This window comes from Callithrix jacchus, chromosome 1 (assembly GCF_049354715.1).
Source record: "Callithrix jacchus isolate 240 chromosome 1, calJac240_pri, whole genome shotgun sequence".
Taxonomy (NCBI): domain Eukaryota; kingdom Metazoa; phylum Chordata; class Mammalia; order Primates; family Cebidae; genus Callithrix; species Callithrix jacchus.
In genome coordinates, this window is record NC_133502.1 from 192,965,147 (window position 1) to 192,983,960 (window position 18,814).

General features: G+C 43.5%; 1 protein-coding gene across 9 annotated transcripts in view; it reads right to left on the minus strand.

Moving 5' to 3' along the window:
• Positions 1-18,748, minus strand: part of LOC100390034 (breakpoint cluster region protein-like) — a 55,649-nt gene extending 36,901 nt beyond the window's left edge. For 3 of the 9 annotated variants that reach the window (XM_035303466.3, XM_035303339.3, XM_035303105.3), the window contains exons 1-2: positions 18,279-18,748; positions 6,368-6,557 (exon numbers count right to left, since the gene is read on the minus strand). In XM_035303466.3, the coding sequence (XP_035159357.2) occupies positions 6,368-6,557; positions 18,279-18,286 (198 nt within the window). In that variant the 5' untranslated portion in view covers positions 18,287-18,748. Of the gene's footprint in view, positions 6,559-14,918; positions 15,036-16,702 lie in introns of those variants that run through there. The other 6 variants (XM_078335455.1, XM_035303168.3, XM_054245220.2 and 3 more) reach the window with 5 other exon arrangements.
• Positions 18,749-18,814: the final 66 nt, after the last annotated feature.

The window sequence follows — 18,814 nt, forward strand, 5'->3', positions numbered from 1 at the left end:
AACATAAAAGGAGTAACAATTTAAGTGCAAGAGAGGATGTGAAGTAACCAGGAATGTAAACTGGTAACCACTTAAAAAAATTATTTTCTTCTGAAGGCCAGGCCCGGTGGCTCAAGCCTGTAATCCCAGCACTTTGGGAGGCCGAGGTGGGTGGATCATGAGGTCAAGAGATTGAGACCTTCCTGGGGTCAACATAGTGAAACCCCATCTCTACTAAAAATACAAAAAATTAGCTGGGCATGGTGGCGCATGCCTGTAATCCCAGCTACTCAGGAGGCTGAGGCAGAATTGCCCAAACCCAGGAGGTGAAGGTTGTGGTGAGCCAAGATCATGCCATTGCACTCCAGCCTGGGTAACAAGAGTGAAACTCCATCTCAAAAAAAAAAAAAAAATGGAGGAACGATCCAAGATGGCCGATCGCTAACATCCCGGGATTGCAGCTCTCAGGGAAGGCGCGGAGAACTAGAGGACGCCACACTTTCAGACAAAGTCTGGTCGCTCACGGAGCAGAAGATCCCCCAGTGGTGGAAACACACGAGTCGCCAGCGCGACTCTCGTGGTTGGCGCAGCGGTTCCACCGGCACCTCAGCGCAGCAGCGCTCAGCACAGAGTAAACGGGACCGGTTCCCCTTCTGACCGAGGTTTGGAGCCCCGGGAAGGCAGAGTCACCTACTACGGAAACAAGAAGGAAGCCCGACAGGAGAATCCTGGGCAGAAAAGCACCATCAGTTTTAACGCCGCTGCTCTGGCCCTGGGAACTAACAACCTGGACGTCCACTCAAGAGACCTAATCTGAAAGTTGGTAACTTCAAAGATGACAGGAGGATAAATTTACAATGACGGGAAGAAACCAGCGTAAAAAAGCTGAGAATACGCAAAGTCCGAACGCCTCTCCCTCTAAAGATGATCACAGTTCCACATCAACAATGGAACAAGGCTTGATGGAGAAAGAGCGCATCCTGATGACAGAATCACTCTTCAAGGAATGGATAATAACAAACTTTGGTGAGTTAAAAGAACATGTTGTAGCCCAACGTAAAGAAACTAGGAACTTTGAAAAAAGGTTTGATGAAATCCTATTGAGAATAGACAACTTAGAGAGGAGTATGAGTGAATTAATGGAACTGAAGAATACAATACAGGAACTCCGAGAAGTATGCACAGGTTTAAACACTCGAATTGTTCAAGCAGAAGAAGGGATATCAGAGGTCAAAGTCCAACTTAATGAAATAAAACGTGAAGAAAAGATTAGAGAAAAAAGGATAAAAAGGAATGAGCAAAGTCTCCAAGAAATGTGGGACTATGTGAAAAGACCAAATTTACGTTTGGTAGGTGTACCTGAATGCCACGGAGAGAATGAATCCAAGCTGGAAAATACCCTTCAGGATATTATTCAGGAAAATTTTCCTAAACTAGCAAAGCAGGTCAACATTCAACCCCAGGTAATACAGAGAACGCCACAAAGACATTCCTCAAGAAGAGCAACCCCAAGGCACATAATCGTTAGATTCAACCAGGGTTGAAACGAAGGAGAGGATACTAAGAGCAGCCAGAGAGAAAGGTCAGATAACCCACAAAGGCAAGCCTATCAGACTTACAGCAGATCTCTCAGCAGAAACTCTACAAGCCAGAAGAGAGTGGGGGCCAATATTCAACATCCTCAAAGAACAGAACCTTCAGCCCAGAACTTCATATCCAGCCAAACTAAGCTTCACAACTGAAGGAAAAATAAAATCTTTTATGAACAAGCAAGAACTCAGAGATTTTATTACCACCAGGCCTACTTTACAAGAGCTTCTGAAAGAAGCATTACACACAGAAAGAAACAACCAGTATTAGCCTTTCTAAAAATACACCAAAAAGTAAAGAGCACCAACATAAAGAAGAATTTACACCAACAAATGGATAAAACAGCCAGTCAACATCAAATGGCAGTAACCCTAAATTTAAATTGACTAAATTCCCAATCAAAAGACACAGCCAAAACCCAACAGCATGTTACATCCAGACCTATTTCACATGCAAGGATACACAAAGACTCAAAACAAAGGGATGGAGAAAGATTTACCAACCAAATGGAGAGCAAAAATAAATAATAAATAAATAAAAAGCAGGAGTTGCAATTCTTGTATTGGATAAAATAGATTTTAAAGCAACAAAGATATAGTGGTAAAAGGATCAATGCAACAACAAGAGCTAACGATCCTAACACCCAGATACACAGAGACTTAGATTCAATGAGACAGAAAATTAATAAGGATATCAAGGACTCGAACTCAGATCCAGAACAAGTAAACTTAATAAATATTTATAGAGCTCTCCACTTCAAATACACAAAATATACATTCTTGTCAATACCACATCACACCTACCCATTAGTTTAAATGAAACATTGATTGGCCATTATTAATACCCAATTTTTTTCGAAATAAAGCAATATTTCCATTTACTCTCCCTCTTTCTCTTCCTCTTTCTTCCTCTCCTTTACTTATTATTTTTTTTTCTTTCCTTCTCTCAAAAAAAAAAAGAAATCAACTTGTAAACCTCTAGATCCAGGTCGGCAATGTCTCTTTCATTGCTTGATTTCCTTTCTTCCCTTCCCTCCCTCCTTCCCTCCCTCCCCGCTTCCTCCCTTCCTTCCTTCCTTCATCCCTTCCTTCCTCCCTACCGTCCTTCTTCCCTTCCTTCCTGCCTTCTTCCCCCTCAAAAAAAAAAAATTATTTTCTTCTATCTCTAATATTAAAGCTGAACATAGGTATACCCTATGGTTCGGTAATTTCACTCCTTGTTCTAGAACCAACACAAATGGGTGCACGTGTGCATTAATACACATGTATATGAATGTTCGTAACAACACTACTCTTAGCCACAAAGAAGAAACTCCAAAAGTCTGCCAATAGTAGAAGAGATGAACAAACTGTGGTATACTCATCCCATGGATTACTAACCAGTAATGAAAAGGAAGTGACCACTGCTAGATGCAACAGTACAGATAAGAAACCAGACACACATTAAAAAAAAACATGGTGTATGACTGTTCCTGTAAAGATCAAAAACTGGCAAAATTAGTCCCTGGTGCTAGAAGTCATAAAGGGAGTTACTTTGGGGAAGGACAGGAAGGGCAATGATTAAGCAGAAGCAAAAGGGAAGCTTCTGAGGAGCACCCATGTTGTTTCCAGGTGGTGGCTGCAGGGTATGTTTCATTTTGTGATGATTCACTAAGCTCAACACCTATGCTTTGTGGGCTCTGCTGTATGTATGCTTTACTTCGACAACAACAAAAAAGGAAAAAACAAAAACAAAAACCTCTGCATTTTCCAACTTACCTTTTACCCTAAGCTACTAGCAGGCTCTCTGCTGTTTTTCCCTATTTCTTTTAATTTTTGCTACAAAATTATATAAGGGCACGTGCATTCCCACACATTCACATCCCCCATCAGCAAGTGTAAAAACATGAAATTGATGAAGGAACAAATGTTAAGCCTACTTTTTTATAACTGCTGCAAAATGCAAATAATTTGGTAAAAACATTCGAGAAACAAATAATGAAATACTACAACCAGGTACATACACTTCTCAAGGTCAAGTCCAAGTTTCGCAGTCTGTGTCTCTCTCTCAGATTTGAAGATCTGTTTTCAAATTTTACCTTTCAAGCTTCAGAGGTAGATTGTTCATACTGTTAACTACCTTTTACACTTATGACCACAAATAATCATGGAGAGTTATCAATTGTAAATTCTAGCAGAAACTTATTAATTCATATCTATAATTTTTAAAAAAAATTATCAACAGTACAATGGAATAGCATATTAATTCAAAACTAATCATGAACACCTGAACAGTAAGTGAACGCTACAAAGTGCTGGCATGTAGGAGACCCTCTCTACATGGAAAATAATCCTCTCCACTGACTGTGACAAAGGAAAATTAAGTATACAAAGCCTGAAAGCCTGATAACACAGCTCCTGACAAAAGTGGGAATAATGTCCCCAAAACTCACTGTGAGCAGCAGTAGTGTTTTGTATTTACAAAAGCTGCAACCAGCAGTGAAGTGTTCTGGATCAAAAGAGTCCTTCCCTTAACCCTCAACTACATTTAGCCTCAAACCATACTTGAAATGAGAGGTGAAGATATGCATATCCTGTACCCTGTCACTACAAGAAGAGAGTCATGAGACTATTGTGCAGTGACAGACACACAGGTGTGGGTGTCCATAAATGAATGGGTGTGTGCACATGCTGTCTCAATAATTAAGCCAAACACTTCATTCACCAGGTTAATTATCAATGCTTCATGACAGTTACAGGAATTCAAGTTGTAAGAAGTATCTATGTGCCAGAGAAACACAGTAAAATAAGGGATATTAGAGAAATAAAATAACACTTTAGTCTGTGGGGTCTCAAAGCCCTTCAATGTTTTCCATTGTTCTTTTTCATGATTTTCTTCTTTCCTTCTGTCTCTTTTCACTTTAATCTCCATTTCATTACTTTTTCCTTCTTCTCTCTTAAGTGAAGGCAATTAATCCACTCCAGGAAAAGTGTTGCCAAATAGCTTTACCTCTGCCCTGACCTTCCTGCTACACACACACACACACACACACACACACACAAAACCTTAAACAAACTTGTCAACCCAGCAAAAGCTTGGAGCCAAAGCTATGGACAGCTGGCATGTGCTGGCAAGAGCAAGTGTACAGGTTTGCTTTACAGTGAAAAAGTACTCACTGTCCAAGACCAAACTCCCAGCAACTCCAGATCCAAGCTTTTGAAAGATGTAACATGCCTGTTCAGTGCACGTTCCATAGTAAACCTCCAAAGACACTGCCTGCCACTGATGAAGAGGCCACAGAAGGACGGTGGCAGTGCATAGCCAATGCCAACATTTCAACCTGTTCTTCCAGTCACAAAAATAACAGGTCACCTGTTTCACAAAAAACACAGGCACTCCACGCCAAAGAAAGCCCCAGTAACTGAGTAACCAGTTAGGTCAGAAAACGCCGCTTATCTTACACCAAAGAGCAGCAGCACTGCTACCAACAAAATGATTCAGTGTGTTCACTGAGAATAATGGAAGCTGGGCAAGGGTCTATTCCTGGTACACAGGCCACAGGATGATACCTAATAATTCATCAGGGTCACAGCCAGGAGAAAATCTGTGTGCATCTCCAAGCCAATGAAATAAGTCTGGGTTCAGTTGCAACAACCTTAGAATAGAAAAACCAGCATTTCCTGTGAGATCTTTTTTTTTTTTTTTTTGAGACGGAGTTTCGCTCTTGTTACCCAGGCTGGAGTGCAATGGCGCGATCTCAGCTCACCACAACCTCCACCTCCTGGGTTCAAGCCATTCACCTGCCTCAGCCTCCCAAGTAGCTGGGACTACAGGCGTGCACCACCATGCCCAGCTAATTTTTTGTATTTTTAGTAGAGATGGGGTTTCACCATGTTGACCAGGATGGTCTCGATCTCGACCTCATGATCTACCCGCCTCAGCCTTTCAAAGTGCTGGGATTATAGGCGTGAGTCACCGTGCCCAGCTGATCTTTCAACACATATAAGGAAGTTCCTCATCAGCTGTTCCTGAGGTCATTCTTAAAATAATTAAGCCATGATCTATCGGGCCCTGCCTGGAAAAAAGGATTTTAAACAAATCATGTTTCCGGTTGTACGTGCAGACGCACACCAGTAGTGCCAGCTATTCGAGAGGCTGAGGCAGGAGGATCCACTGAACCAGGAGACCAGCCTGGGCAACACAGATCTCAAAAAAAAAAAGTGATGATGATGATGATAATAATAATAATAATAATAATGATGATGATGATGAACCAGCTGCCAGAAGAAGAATAGCAATTCGTGGTGACAAAGGTGAGGGAGATAGGTAGATAAAAAGACCTGTCTAGAGGTCACCGGACTGTACGACTTGGCTCACATGCTCTTTTCATAAAACCTTCCCAGGCTAGAAACAATATTTACCTTCCTGAAACTGTTCAGTGCTTTACTGCTCTCCCAGGGTATCTGACATTCTCCCTGAGTATTTTCCTGATTTATGTTTATGCCTTGCCTCCATCCTTTACTCCACAAGCTCCCTGAAGGCAGAGTGTGCCTCCAGGTCACACAATCACAGCATCCTACACAAGGCAGGTGCTCAATTATTTGTTTCCTGAACAAGCCTATTGTTTGGTTTCCTTCAAAAAGACAGACCAAAAACACCAATTAGGTCTACCCTACCGTAAGCTCTCTTCAAAGGCCAAGTGTTCCCAGCACCAGAAGAGGGCACGCCTGTAAGAATGCTCATTTAATATATTAAACATCATATTTAAACTCACTCCTCCAAAAATCCACCATGTATTCAAACATCACCACATGAATACCTTTGACAATGATGCTGCTGTTCCAGGTTTTACTGGTTTGCCTCCTGTAGATGCTGAAGAGCTGTTTTCAGGTTTAATTTTTTCTGCTGTTTGCGTTTTACTTATCCCAGACACTTTAGGCACCGAGCCAACACTCCTGCTTGCTTTCCTCATTCTGGGCTGCCTCTTCGTGATACATTTACAAGCAAATCTGTGGGAAGAAACGGCATTACACTGAGAACCTAACTGGAAGAAAGCTCTTTAGAAATTTGCTTTTGAAGAATTTTACCATGTGATAAAACTGTTTGAAAGCTAGATGTCACTAGAGAAATGTTGAAAAATTCTTAGACGTACAAATCAGAACATACCTTATTTAAGGCTTCCTCCTTGAATATTACTATTTTGAAATTATTTTGCACATTCTAGCTCATTTAGTAAAAAGAATGTCCTAGATCTCTAACAGAAAAGATTAAATATAACACAGTGTACATTATCTTCAGCATTTAATGAAGCAATAATCATCCCAGCATTTGGGAATTAGCCATTTGCAGGTATCTAAAAGTGATCACACTTTCCAAATTATCCAGTAAAGTCCTACTTTCAAATATGTGCTGTGATATCCTATATAAGTCAGCAGACTATCTCAGAAACCCCAACATTCAGGATCTAAACCTATTTCCAAGCATACCTCTCTCATCAAGAGGCAGCAGGAACATTTTTTTTTTTTTGGAGACAGCCTTACTGCAGGCTGGAGTGCAAGTGGTGCGATCAGAGCTCACTGCAGCCTCGACTTTCTGGACTCAGTTGCTTCTCCACCTCAGCCTCCCAAGTAGCTGGGGTTACATGAAAGAACCACCAAGCCTGGCTAATTCTTTGTAGAGACGGGGTTTTGCCATGTTGCACAGGCTGGTCTCGAACTCCTGGGCTCAAGTGATCCTCCTGCCTTGGCCTCCCAAAGTGCTTGGGACTACAGGCATGAGCCAGTGTGCCTGGCCAGAAATTCTTTTGCAAAACATTAGCCCCAATATTGGTTCAGAAAACAAAACCATTCTATATACCTATCAAGAATAGGGTAATAAACCTTCCAACTAAGTGGTAATACTTGCTTTCACAGCTAAGAGGACTTGAATAACACTGGCAACACACAAAGCTGAAGCCAGATAAGCTCTTAAACATATATTTGTTAACTGAGCGAGAAAAAAGAGTCTCTACAATAATGTTTAGAAAGATTCCTTGGATCACTTTGGGTAGAGTAATAAAATTAGCAAAAATGAGAGGCTATTCTGAATGTAAGATTTATGTATAATGACTCAGATAAACCATATTGAGCATAAAAGAGGTTGGTCTTTATTTTTTTTTTTTTGAGACTTAGTATCGCTCTTGGTGCCCAGCTGGAGTGTAACGGAGTGATTTCGGCTCACCACAACCTCTGTCTCCTGGGTTCAAGTGATTCTCCTGCCTCAGCCTCCCAACTAGCAATCTTGGCTCTCTACAGCCTCTGACTCCCAGGTTCAAGCAATTCTTATGCCTCAGCCTGCCGAATAGTGGGAACTAAAGGCGTGTGCCACCACGCCTGGCTAATTCTTCGATTTTTAGTAGAGACAGGGTTTCTCCTGACTTCGTGATCCGCCCGTCTCAGCCTCCCAAAGTGCTGGGATTACAGGCGTGAGCCACTGCTGCCTGGCTAATTTTTGTATTTTTAGTAGAGACAGGGTTTCACCATGTTGGCCAGGCTGGTCTCAAACAGCTGATCTCAGATGATCCACCCACCTCGGCCTCCCAAACTGCTGGGATTACAGGCGTGAGTCACCGCACCCGGCCGAGGTTCTATTTTATGAGGATTTCTATACATGAATAAAAAGAGAACAGCCTTTTGGAAAAGGCTCACTCCAATGGCTTTACTGAATATTCTACCTAAACTGTGCTTGAGCACTCCAGATTTATCTTCCCTTTACATAAAATAAGCTGTATCAACCGGTTTGGTGGTGGACAGTGAGACAGGGTGAAGGGGGCTGTGCTCCGCCCTCAACACGGTAAGGCCTTGGAGAAAAAGAATGCTGTCACTAACTTCAATCAAAATACAACGAACCCTCAGAGACTCTCCTCTAGCTTTTCCCCAACTTCCTGGTTATTCCTTAGAGAAAATGATGCATATGGGAACAATCAAATTATCTATCTACTCTTAACCCTTTTGCTTTCTACTTTCCTAATCCAGTTGAGTAATATGCCCAGGGTAAGCACTCTCTCTAGTTCAGCTCTCTCATCTATTTCCTACTGCATTCCAGGGGATACTGAAAACGACCAAGATAGATTCAAGGAGCATCCACTGACAGGTAAAACACACCATTATACTGATCCCTGCTAACCAGTAACGTATGCTTTTCTCACGTATAAAATGAAGGAATTAGATTGGAGACATTCATTAACTGAAGGTAGTGTCGAAAACTCAAATTATTAAGAACCTTTCCTTCAACTTCTCACTATTATTTATTTATTTATTTATTTTTAGAGTTTCACTCTGTCACCCAGGCTGGTGTGCTAGGGTGCGATCTTAGCTCACAGCAGTCTTTGCCTCCTAGGCTCAAGTGATCCTCCCACCTCAGCCTCCCAAGCAGCTGGGACTACAGGCATGTGCTACCACACCTGGCTACCTTTTTAGTAGAGACAAAGTTTTACCACGTTGCCCAGGTTGATTTTGAACTCGTGGGTGCAGGTGATCTGCCCCTTTCAGCCTTCAGCCTCTCAAAATGCTGGGATTACAGGTATGAGCCACCACCTAGCCAGCTTCTCACTTTCTAGCTTCTCTTATGTCTTATAAATGGCTCCCCAAACTTTTTTTTCTTCTCACCTTTCTACCACCTTCCATGCTGGCACTCCTGTCTATTACACCACTCAGAAACTCAACTGTTCTCAGCCTACCCTTCCAGCCTCTGTCAAATTAATATTTTCGGCCAGGTGTGCATGGTGGTTCACATCTACAATCTCAGCACTTTGGGAGGCCAAGGCAGGCAGATCACTTGAAGCCAGGAGTTCAAGACCAGCCTGGCCAACATGGTAAAACCCCGTTTCTGTTAAAAATACAAAAATTAGCTGGGCGTGGTGACGCATACCAGTAAACCGAAGCATAAGAATCCTTTGAACCCAGGAGGCGGAGGTTGCAGTGAGCCAAGATTGTGCCACTGCACTCTAGCCCAGGCAACAGAGTGAGACTCTGACTCAAAAAAGAAAAAAAAATTAAAATTAACATTTTCTAGACCAGTACTATCTAACAGAACTTCCTAGCCAGGCATGGTAGGGCACACCTATAGCTCCAGATGATTGTGAAGCTGAGGTGGGAAGACTGCTTGGGCCCCAGAGTTCAAGGCTGCAGTGAGACAGGATCACACCACTGCACTACAGCCTGGGTGAAAGATATACTCTCTTAAAAAAAAAAAAAAAAAAAAAAGACCGGACAGGCACGGTGGTTCAAGCCTGTAATCCCAGCACTTTGGGAGGCTGAGGCAGGTGGATCATAAGGTCTAGAGATCGTGGCCAACATGGTGAAATCCCTTCTCTACTAAAAATCCAAAAATTAGCTGGGTGTGGTGGCGTGTACCTGTAGTCCCAGCTATTCAGGAGGCTGAGGCAGGAGTATTGCTTGAACCTGGGAGGCAGAAGTTGCAGTGGGCCAAGATTGTGCCACTGCACTCCAGCCTGGCGACAGAACGAGACTCCGTCTCAAATTAAAAAAGAAGAAAAGTAAATAGAGAGAAGGATAGAAAAGGAAAAGAAAAGAGGACGAGCACAGTAGCTCACACCTTCTGAAGCAAAAGCAGGAGGATCAGTTTGGGTCAGGAGTTCAAGACCAGCCTAGGCAATATAGCAAAATCCCTTCTACCGAATATCAAACAAAAAATAAAGTTGGCCAGGTGTGGGGGTGTGCACCTGTAGTCCTAGCTACTCAGGAGGCGAGGAAGGAGGATCCCTTGAGCCCAGGAGTTCAAGGCTACAGTGAGCTACGATGTTGTCAATGCACTCCGTCATGGGTGACAGAGCAAGACTCTATCTTAAGAGAAAAAGGAACTTCCTGCAACAATGCACATGTTGTATGTGTCTATCTAGGCTAATGTGGAAACCTCTAGCCACATGTGGCTGCTAAGCACTTAACAATGTAGCTAGTGACTGAATAACTGAGTTTTATTTATTTTATTTTTTTTGAGGCGGAGTCTCATTCTGTCACCCAGACTGGAGTGCAGTGGCATAATCTCGGCTCACTGCAACCTCAGCCTCCCAGGTTCAGGTGATTCTCCTGCCTCAGACTCCCGAGTAGCTGGGATTCCAGGCACACGCCACCACACCCGGCTAATTTTGTATTTTTAGTAGAGACACTACTTATCACGAATGCTATCAATAATGTGATTATTCATTCACCTAAGAAGGTGAATCACTCTTAGTGTGATGGTTAATTTATGTGTCAATCTGACTGCATCATGGGGTACCCAGACATTTGTCAAATATTACTCTGGGTGGATCTGTGAGGGTGTTTATGGATGAGATTAACACTTCAATCAATGGACTGTATAAAGCAGATTAACTTCCCTCATGTGGGTGGGCCTTATCTCATCAAGGGTAGACCTGAACAGAACAAAAGGCCAAGTAAGAGGGAACTCCCCCGCCTGACTGCTGGACATCTCTGCTTCCTGTCCGCCTCAAACTGAAACGAACACTGGTTTTTCTTGGGTGAAAAGCCTGCTGAATTTCAAACAGAAACTTACATTGTTGGTGCTCCTGGTTTTCAGGCCTTTAGACCCAGACCAGAATGACACCATCAGCTCTCCTGGGTCTCTAGCTTGCCAACTGCAGATCTTGGGATTTCTTAGCCGCCATAATTACATGAGCCAATTCCTTATAATAAATATCTTTTTATATATAGAATGCTCCCCCTTTATCTAAGGGGGATATGTTGCAAGAACCCCCACAGATGCCTAAAACTACAGATATTGCCCAACTCCGTATACGCTATGTTTTTTCCTATACATACAGATGCTCCTCAACTTATGATGGAATAAAAACATCCTAAGTTGAAAATACCACGAGTCAAACTGCATTTAATACGCTTTACCTATTGAACATCATAGCTTAGTCTAGCCTACGTTAAACATGCTCAGACCACTTACATTAACCTATAGGTGGACAAAAATCATCTAACACAAAGCCTATTTTATAATAAAGTATTGAACAGTTCATGTAATTTACTGAAAATTATACATTACATCAAAACGGTGATGGACTCACACTATCATATAATTGAAAAGTCTTAGGTCAAACCACAGTAAGCTGGGGAGCATGTATACATACCCCTATGATAAAGTTAAATTTATAAATTAGGCACAGTAGGAGATTAACAACAATAACTAATAATAAAATAAGCAATTATAACAATATGCTAGCATCACTGCTCCTGCACTGTGGGTCCACTAGTAAGTGAAATAAGGGTTACAAGCACGGTGATGCCAGTTAATCTGATGATGGAAACTAAGGGACTAAGTGTAGGCAGGCAGCTCACACAGCAGGCATACATCAGACAAAGTGAGGAGTCATCTTCCAGGTGTGACAGTGAGATGGCACAAGATTTCATCATGCTATTCCGAACAGTCCACAATTTAAAACTTACCAAATGTTTGTTTCGGGAATTTTTCCATTTAATATTTTCAGACTGTGACTGACTAAGAGGTACTCAAACCATGGAAAGCAAAACCATAGATAAAAGGCAACAAATAAATACTTTTCTCCAGAGAAACAGAACCAATAGGATATGTATGAGACAATCATATGTATTGATTAAATATATACATATTTAAACATATATATAAATATGTATATATATAAATATGTATATATATATATAAACGTATCTCTCTTTTTCCTACTGGAGACATTATATATATATATATATATATATATCTCTCTTATTGGTTCTGTTTCTTTAGAGAACCCAGACAAGTAATACACTTAGTAAAACTAAGAACAAAACAAGATAATTTCCCTTCAAAGTCCAGCCTCAAATTTCCATTTATACTAATACTATTTTTTTAAAAAAATCCTTCATGTAAAATGGAATTAAGTTATATGTTCAGTCTTAAACAGTTTTTTCTAGCTACATAAATTATTCAGCAAGATACTCAAGGCCAGGTGCAGTGGCTCACACCTGTAATCCCAGCACTTTGGGAGGACGAGGTGCACGGATCATCTGAGGTCAGAAATTTAAGACCAGCCTGGCCAACATGGTGAAACTCTGCCTCTACTAAAAATACAAAAATTAGCCAAGCATGGTGGCACACTCCAGTAATCCCAGCTACTTGGGAGGCTGAGGCTGGAGAATCACTTGAACCCAAGTTACAGTGAGCCAAAATTGCACCACTGCACTCCAGCCTGGGCGACAGAGATTTGGTCTCAAAAAAAAAAAAAAAAAAAAGATATTCTGAAGCTGTGCAGATCACAGGAAAAGTTCTATTTTGCAGAACTGTCACTGCACTGAGCCCTGAATTCCATGAACTCTACCTATTAAATAAATGCCAGTGGCATCCACCAACCACTGAAACAACCAAAAATGCTTCCACAAACTCATAAAACGACCCTTAGGGTCATGGAAAAACAAATTAGAATTCACCAGAAGATCTTGGGTCCCCACCTGGTCAAGGAGGAGGAAACACTGACTGACACTCCTCCCTAGAGCCCCTTGAGAGCCCCCATGCAGAGATGACAGAGCGGAGCAGCTATGGAGCACAGTTCACAGCACTTCAAGTGTCTTGGAGAAGGAGAAGTCGTGGAAGTTACCGCTATCTCTTCTCCAACTTTGTTCAAGGGTGTCACATCAGCACACATTACTGAGATCTCAAGTCCCATAAAGTCAAGCTTTGGGGGGAATAAAAAGTAGCTCTCCTCATAAAAACACTGTGGATCCTGCTTCTGTGTTCTAAGAATAATCCAAAACTGTAATAATCCAAGAAACATGCCCCATGTATTTGTCAAACAGCATTTGTTACAAACACCGAAATAGATGCACTGGTCCCAAACTAACAAGAAAAGGCACTGAAGGCCTTGAACCTCTCCCAGGCAGCAAGCACCATGTCCTGTACTGTACCTCGTACAGTTCACTGAATCCTCACAAGAGTCCACGTGGGTATGTCTAGATGAAGGAACTAAGGATCAGAGAGTGTAACTAATTCTCTCAAGGTCAATTCATTCTTAAGGAACAACAGTCTGGATCCAAACCCCACTTTGCTGCTGCCACTCCATATGGCCTCCAATACACACATAACGCAAGAACTTCCCTAGGAATGTGAGATCTTGATCTCAATGAATATTTCACAACATAGAAACAAACTGTAATAACACTAAAACTATTCAGCTCAATCTGCCCCTTCTAGATTTGTCTACTTGTTCAATACTGTCATCAGTGCTGGTATCAAAATTTTTCATTTTGAAGGGACTAACTACCATGTTATTTAACATAAAACCTTTCTTAGAGCAGAATATTTATTGTCAGGTCTACATCAATATGTACTAAATTAGGGCTGTAAAAGTAAAATTCTTAGCTATAATCATACTAATTAGAAGGAGAGAATGAGGGATGGGCATGGATTGAAAAACCATGCTCACTACCTGAGTGATGATATCTGTACCCCAAATCTCAGCATCATGCAATATACCCATGCCACAGGCCAGGCACATGTACCCCTTGAGTCTAAAATAGATTATTGACATGTATTGAAACTACTTTTTTAAACAATTATTGAAATTATTTTTAAAAATCTTATGAACTTATAGATACCTATTTTTAAATTTGAAATATGTCATAATTTAGTATTGAAATATTATTTGGGTGAAGTCACAAACCACTCTCATTATAGAAATAAACCCTGCATTTTACGAAGCTGCAACCTGGGTGGTCTGAATGCTCACCAGAATGTCCCAGTGCTTCTCAGGACAGGATTCACAGCTCTGGGAGCCCTGCCTAAAGCTAATTAAACATTCACAGCCACACAGGAAGCTCCAGAGTTTCCTTTACATCTACAAGATCATATAATTAAAACCTACTGAGAAAAACAAAGGTAAGGGCTAAACCTTACCTTCCACCAAAGGCAGACAGAATACTATTTAAAAATCAACTCACAGACTCTTACTAGAAATGAAAACTATCTTGAGGCCATTTTATAGGAAACCCTACATGCAACATCACTGACAAAAAGAATATTATTGTAGTTAACAAGGGTCTACTATGGGAGGATCCTGACTACTAAAAAGTTATGAGGCAAGTCATTGTGGGCACAACATTCGATGAACATTTATTCTGTGTCCAGGCAAGCCAAGCACCAATTCTCTGGGAATTGGTCAAGAAGGGCTCAAATATATGGGTATATAAAGACTAGCACAGGACAGGCACAGTAGCTCATGCCTGTAATCCCAGCACTTTGGCAGGCAGAGGCGGGTGGATCACTTGAGGTCAGGAGCTTGAGACCAGCCTGGCCAACATGGTGAAACCCCGTCTCTACCCAAAATATAAAAATTAGCCAGATGTGATGGTTCGTACCTGTAATCCCAGCTACTCGGGAGGCTGAGGCAAGAATATCACTTGAACCCAGGAGGCAGAGATTGCAGTGAGCCGAGATTGTGCCGCTTCATTTCAGCCTGGTGACACAGCAAGACCCTGTCACAAAAAAAAAAAAAGACTGGGACAAAAATATCTACTTTCAAGGAGTTCACACTCTAGAGGAAGAAATAGGACATATAAATGAACAAATAGGTCCCCATCCTTTAAATCTACTTTAAGAAATAAAAAACAGGCCAAGCTTATGAACAGGATACAATGGAAGCAGAAAGATCCCCAACTCTGCCTTACTTTGGGGAACAAAGTGGGAGGTACATCTCAAAGGTGAAAGAGTAAACATAGGTTCAACTGAAGAACTCTAAAAACTTGGCTAGAATACAGAAATGTCAAAATGAGGACTGGTGGCCAAGGGCCAAAAGACCAATCACGGGCCAGGCCAAGCCTGTAATCCCAGCACTTTGAAAGGCCGAGGCTGGTGGATCACAAGGTCAAGAGATCGAGACCATCCTGGTCATGATGGTGATACCCCGTCTCTGCTAAAAATACAAAAATTAGCTGGGCATGGTGGCACGTGCCTGTAGTCCCAGCTACTTGGGAGGCTGAGGCAGGAGAATTGCTTGAACCCAGGAGGCGGAGGTTGTGGTGAGCCGAGTTCATGCCATTGCACTCCAGTCTGGGTAACAAGAGCGAAACTTCATCTCAAAAAAAAAAAAAAAAATTAAAATCTAGCTAGCTTTAGGTTGGTCCTGTGCAGATAGTCTCTTAGCATCCCTGTTTCTGAAAAATGGAAAAGATGTACCATGGGAAGTAGAAAACTCCTTTTAAAGTTTCCTTTCTTGTTAAAGAATGAGTGTGCTAATAACTCTGTTAAGCCCTAACTTATGTAGCTGTTAGACATGCCGTGCTTACAGGCATGTAGTACATTCTGTGTCCTTGTACTTTAACCGAGATATCTGTGCTGGACGTGCTAACAGGCATGTTCCAGCTCTCCATTGCTTTTACCTGTTCAGAAGAGTTTTAAGTTGTTAGACAATTGGGTTTTAGATTGTGAGATCTGGCTTCAGCCAATGAGATCAGACACAGCAGTAGGAATGACCCCAAATGCATAAGGAATAAATTTGTCTGTTCTTCTTTGTTCTTTGTACTCTCGTGGCAAAATGGCTAGTGAGGGTACCCTTTCTGCAGTCCAGGGAGTAAAAATTGCATTGCTGAAAGATCCTTTGTCTCAGTGCGATTTTTCTTTGCGGCACCAAGCATCTATGTCCAACATATACTCAAGGAATCCTCCTTTTTTCAAAGCAGGATGCCATACGCTGCTCAGGAATAAGTGACATACTACAATTAATGTTCCTTTGGTGACAGAGCAGAAGTGAATTTTCATTCCTCCTTCCCCCTGGCCCAGGAGCTTCCATGCCAGGCCCATCCTCTCTGGGTGAGATGTGTATGTAGGTGGGGGAGCAGCAGAAGTTTCAAGAGGCAGAATGAGTTTCCCAGACTATCCCTCCCCAGCGCCTACTTGATCCTGAGCCACCATCCCATAAACACAGAACACTTTTTAAATTCCTGTCCATCACTGCAGCCGTCAAGTTGTGCTCCATTGACTGGGCCAATGGAGACTCACTCAGCAATTAATTCATACCTCACATATCAAAATTCACACAAACCAAGACTTTCTCATTTCCCTATGTCCACAGGACACAGACACATGAAAATAATGTAAATAAGAAGTTTTATGATAAAGTATGGGGAAGGACAAGCCAGAGAACCTTAGCTCAGCCGGGCCAGTGGTGTCCTTGGCTGGGCTGTGCTGTCACTGTGGGTCATCGAAAGGGCCTGGATTGATGGAAAGAAGCTTTCACTGGAGGCAGCAGGAGGCCCAGGAGGGGAAGCTGAGAAGCAGGGCTGGTATCCATGGGGGTGACCTCCAAGTCAGTTGTTGCTGGGGAGCTAGTTTAGCAGATGTGCTGGTTGCAGGGCTGGAACTGCCTTTAGATACAGTGATCCACAGACTGTGGCAGAGAGGAGCACTAGGGTCAGGGCAATGTGGGGCTCTGTGTGGAGAAAACAGGAAAATCCAAACACCCTGGAGATGGGGATTCCATTCTGCTGGTGCTGAGTGAAGTGAGGAAGAGCTGCTGAAGCAGCTGCAGGAGCAGGAGAGGGAGGGCTTGGGTTTCTCCTGGTGCAGTCCATGCTTGGAGCTGGGGAAGGGGCAGGGGGCAGCAAGGTGAATGGTGCTGAGGCCCAGGAATGGCAAGAAATGGCAGGAAGGAGATCTGAGAAGAACAGGGGGCCTGCTGAGTGGCGCTTCCTCCCAGACATAGCAGATATAGAGGGGGCCCCTGCAGCAGATGCTAGGAGGGACACTGGGCCCAGGCAGTCCTGGACCTGTGTCTCTAGTGTTGTGAATTTATGCTGGGTCCTAGAGTTCAGGAGGAAGATGAGCCATCCCTGCTGTAGGTAAGGACAAAGCTTGGTAAGGCCGTGAGGTTCTGCAGTCCTAGATGGCCGTGGCCTCACCCTGCAGTGCACTGTTGATGCACCAGAGCGCTGTCTCCTTCTCCAGGTCCAGGTCTTCAGCAGTGACCCGGAACCCCAGCTGTAAGGGAGGCAGCAGCATCAGAGGCTCCCCTCGCCTGCATGGCAGCAGAGGAAACTTGCATCTATGGGGCTTAGAGGTCTATGATGTGGGGAAGCTGTTCCTGGAGGTTTTGGCGCTGAAGGTGCAAAGGCTGCATCTGCCACCTTTGCACATTGGGTGCGACCCCAAAGACAGCCTGCGGGCTGCCCTCAGTCACTGTTTTTGAGGAGCTGAGGGGCAGCCGGCAGTGGGATGATGGTGGCCTCCTCCTCCTCCTCTTTAGCCATGGGAGGCTTCCCATGGCACTGTAGGAGCTGGAGATGGGATTTCGTTTGGATCAGGGGTTCATCCAGGAGCGCTGAGATTTCAGGTCATATCTGACTTCCGACCTCTGGGCATGGAAGGCTCTCTGCCGAGGCTTGGGCCTGGGCACTAAGGGCAAGGGGTATCTATTGTCCTGCAGAGGCCTAAAGGCAGACTGTGCATTCCTGGTGCCCTTGGAGCTCCTTTTCTCATCATCAGGATTCTCTTGGACTCCGGGGTCCTTGTCCTGCTCAGGCAACCCTGCCCCGCTCTCCCTGGGGGTCTTCAACATGATATCCTCTGGACAGGAGTCTGAGGCACACACAGCTGGGTGTTGTGGGCCCCAAAGGGTGACTCCCTGCTTCTGGGCCCCACCAAGAGTCCCTGTGCTCATTGAACTGGCTGACCTACAGGACATTCTGGAACTGGAAGCACACAGCACTGGCTTGCTGTGGTACCTGTGCATCCAAATTGAAGGCAGGATCACCAGGAAGAAACACAGGGCTTGCGGGATCACGGGAATATCCTAGTAGAGTTGCTTGGACACACCGCTGATGCTAAGTCTCTGGATACTTGCAGGATGGCCTGCCATTCTGTTCACAAGCAAAGTGAACTGGGGAATGGAGTGAGTGCGCTCCAGGAAACTGAGCCCTACTGGCAGGGGTGAGGGGCACAGCGCCCCCAGGTAACTGTCCCTGGGAGCAGTGGGGAACCGTCAGATGCTTGAACTCTTGAGAGCTGGGCTCTGACGGTTCTCCTCTAACTGCCAACTCGGCCAAAGAATAGAGCGCAGTTTTGAGAGCTTGGCTCTGAAGCTTCTCTTCTAACTGCCAACTCGGCCAAACAATAAGAGCTTAGTTTCACCTGCTGCCGGGAGCGCATCTTTCAAACCTGCGCGACGATTGGGCGGGCAACGGGCGAGTATAACGGATTGGCGCGGTCTGGTCGCGCGGACAATGCACGTGTAGGTAATGGCAGCGGCGCGCGCAATAGA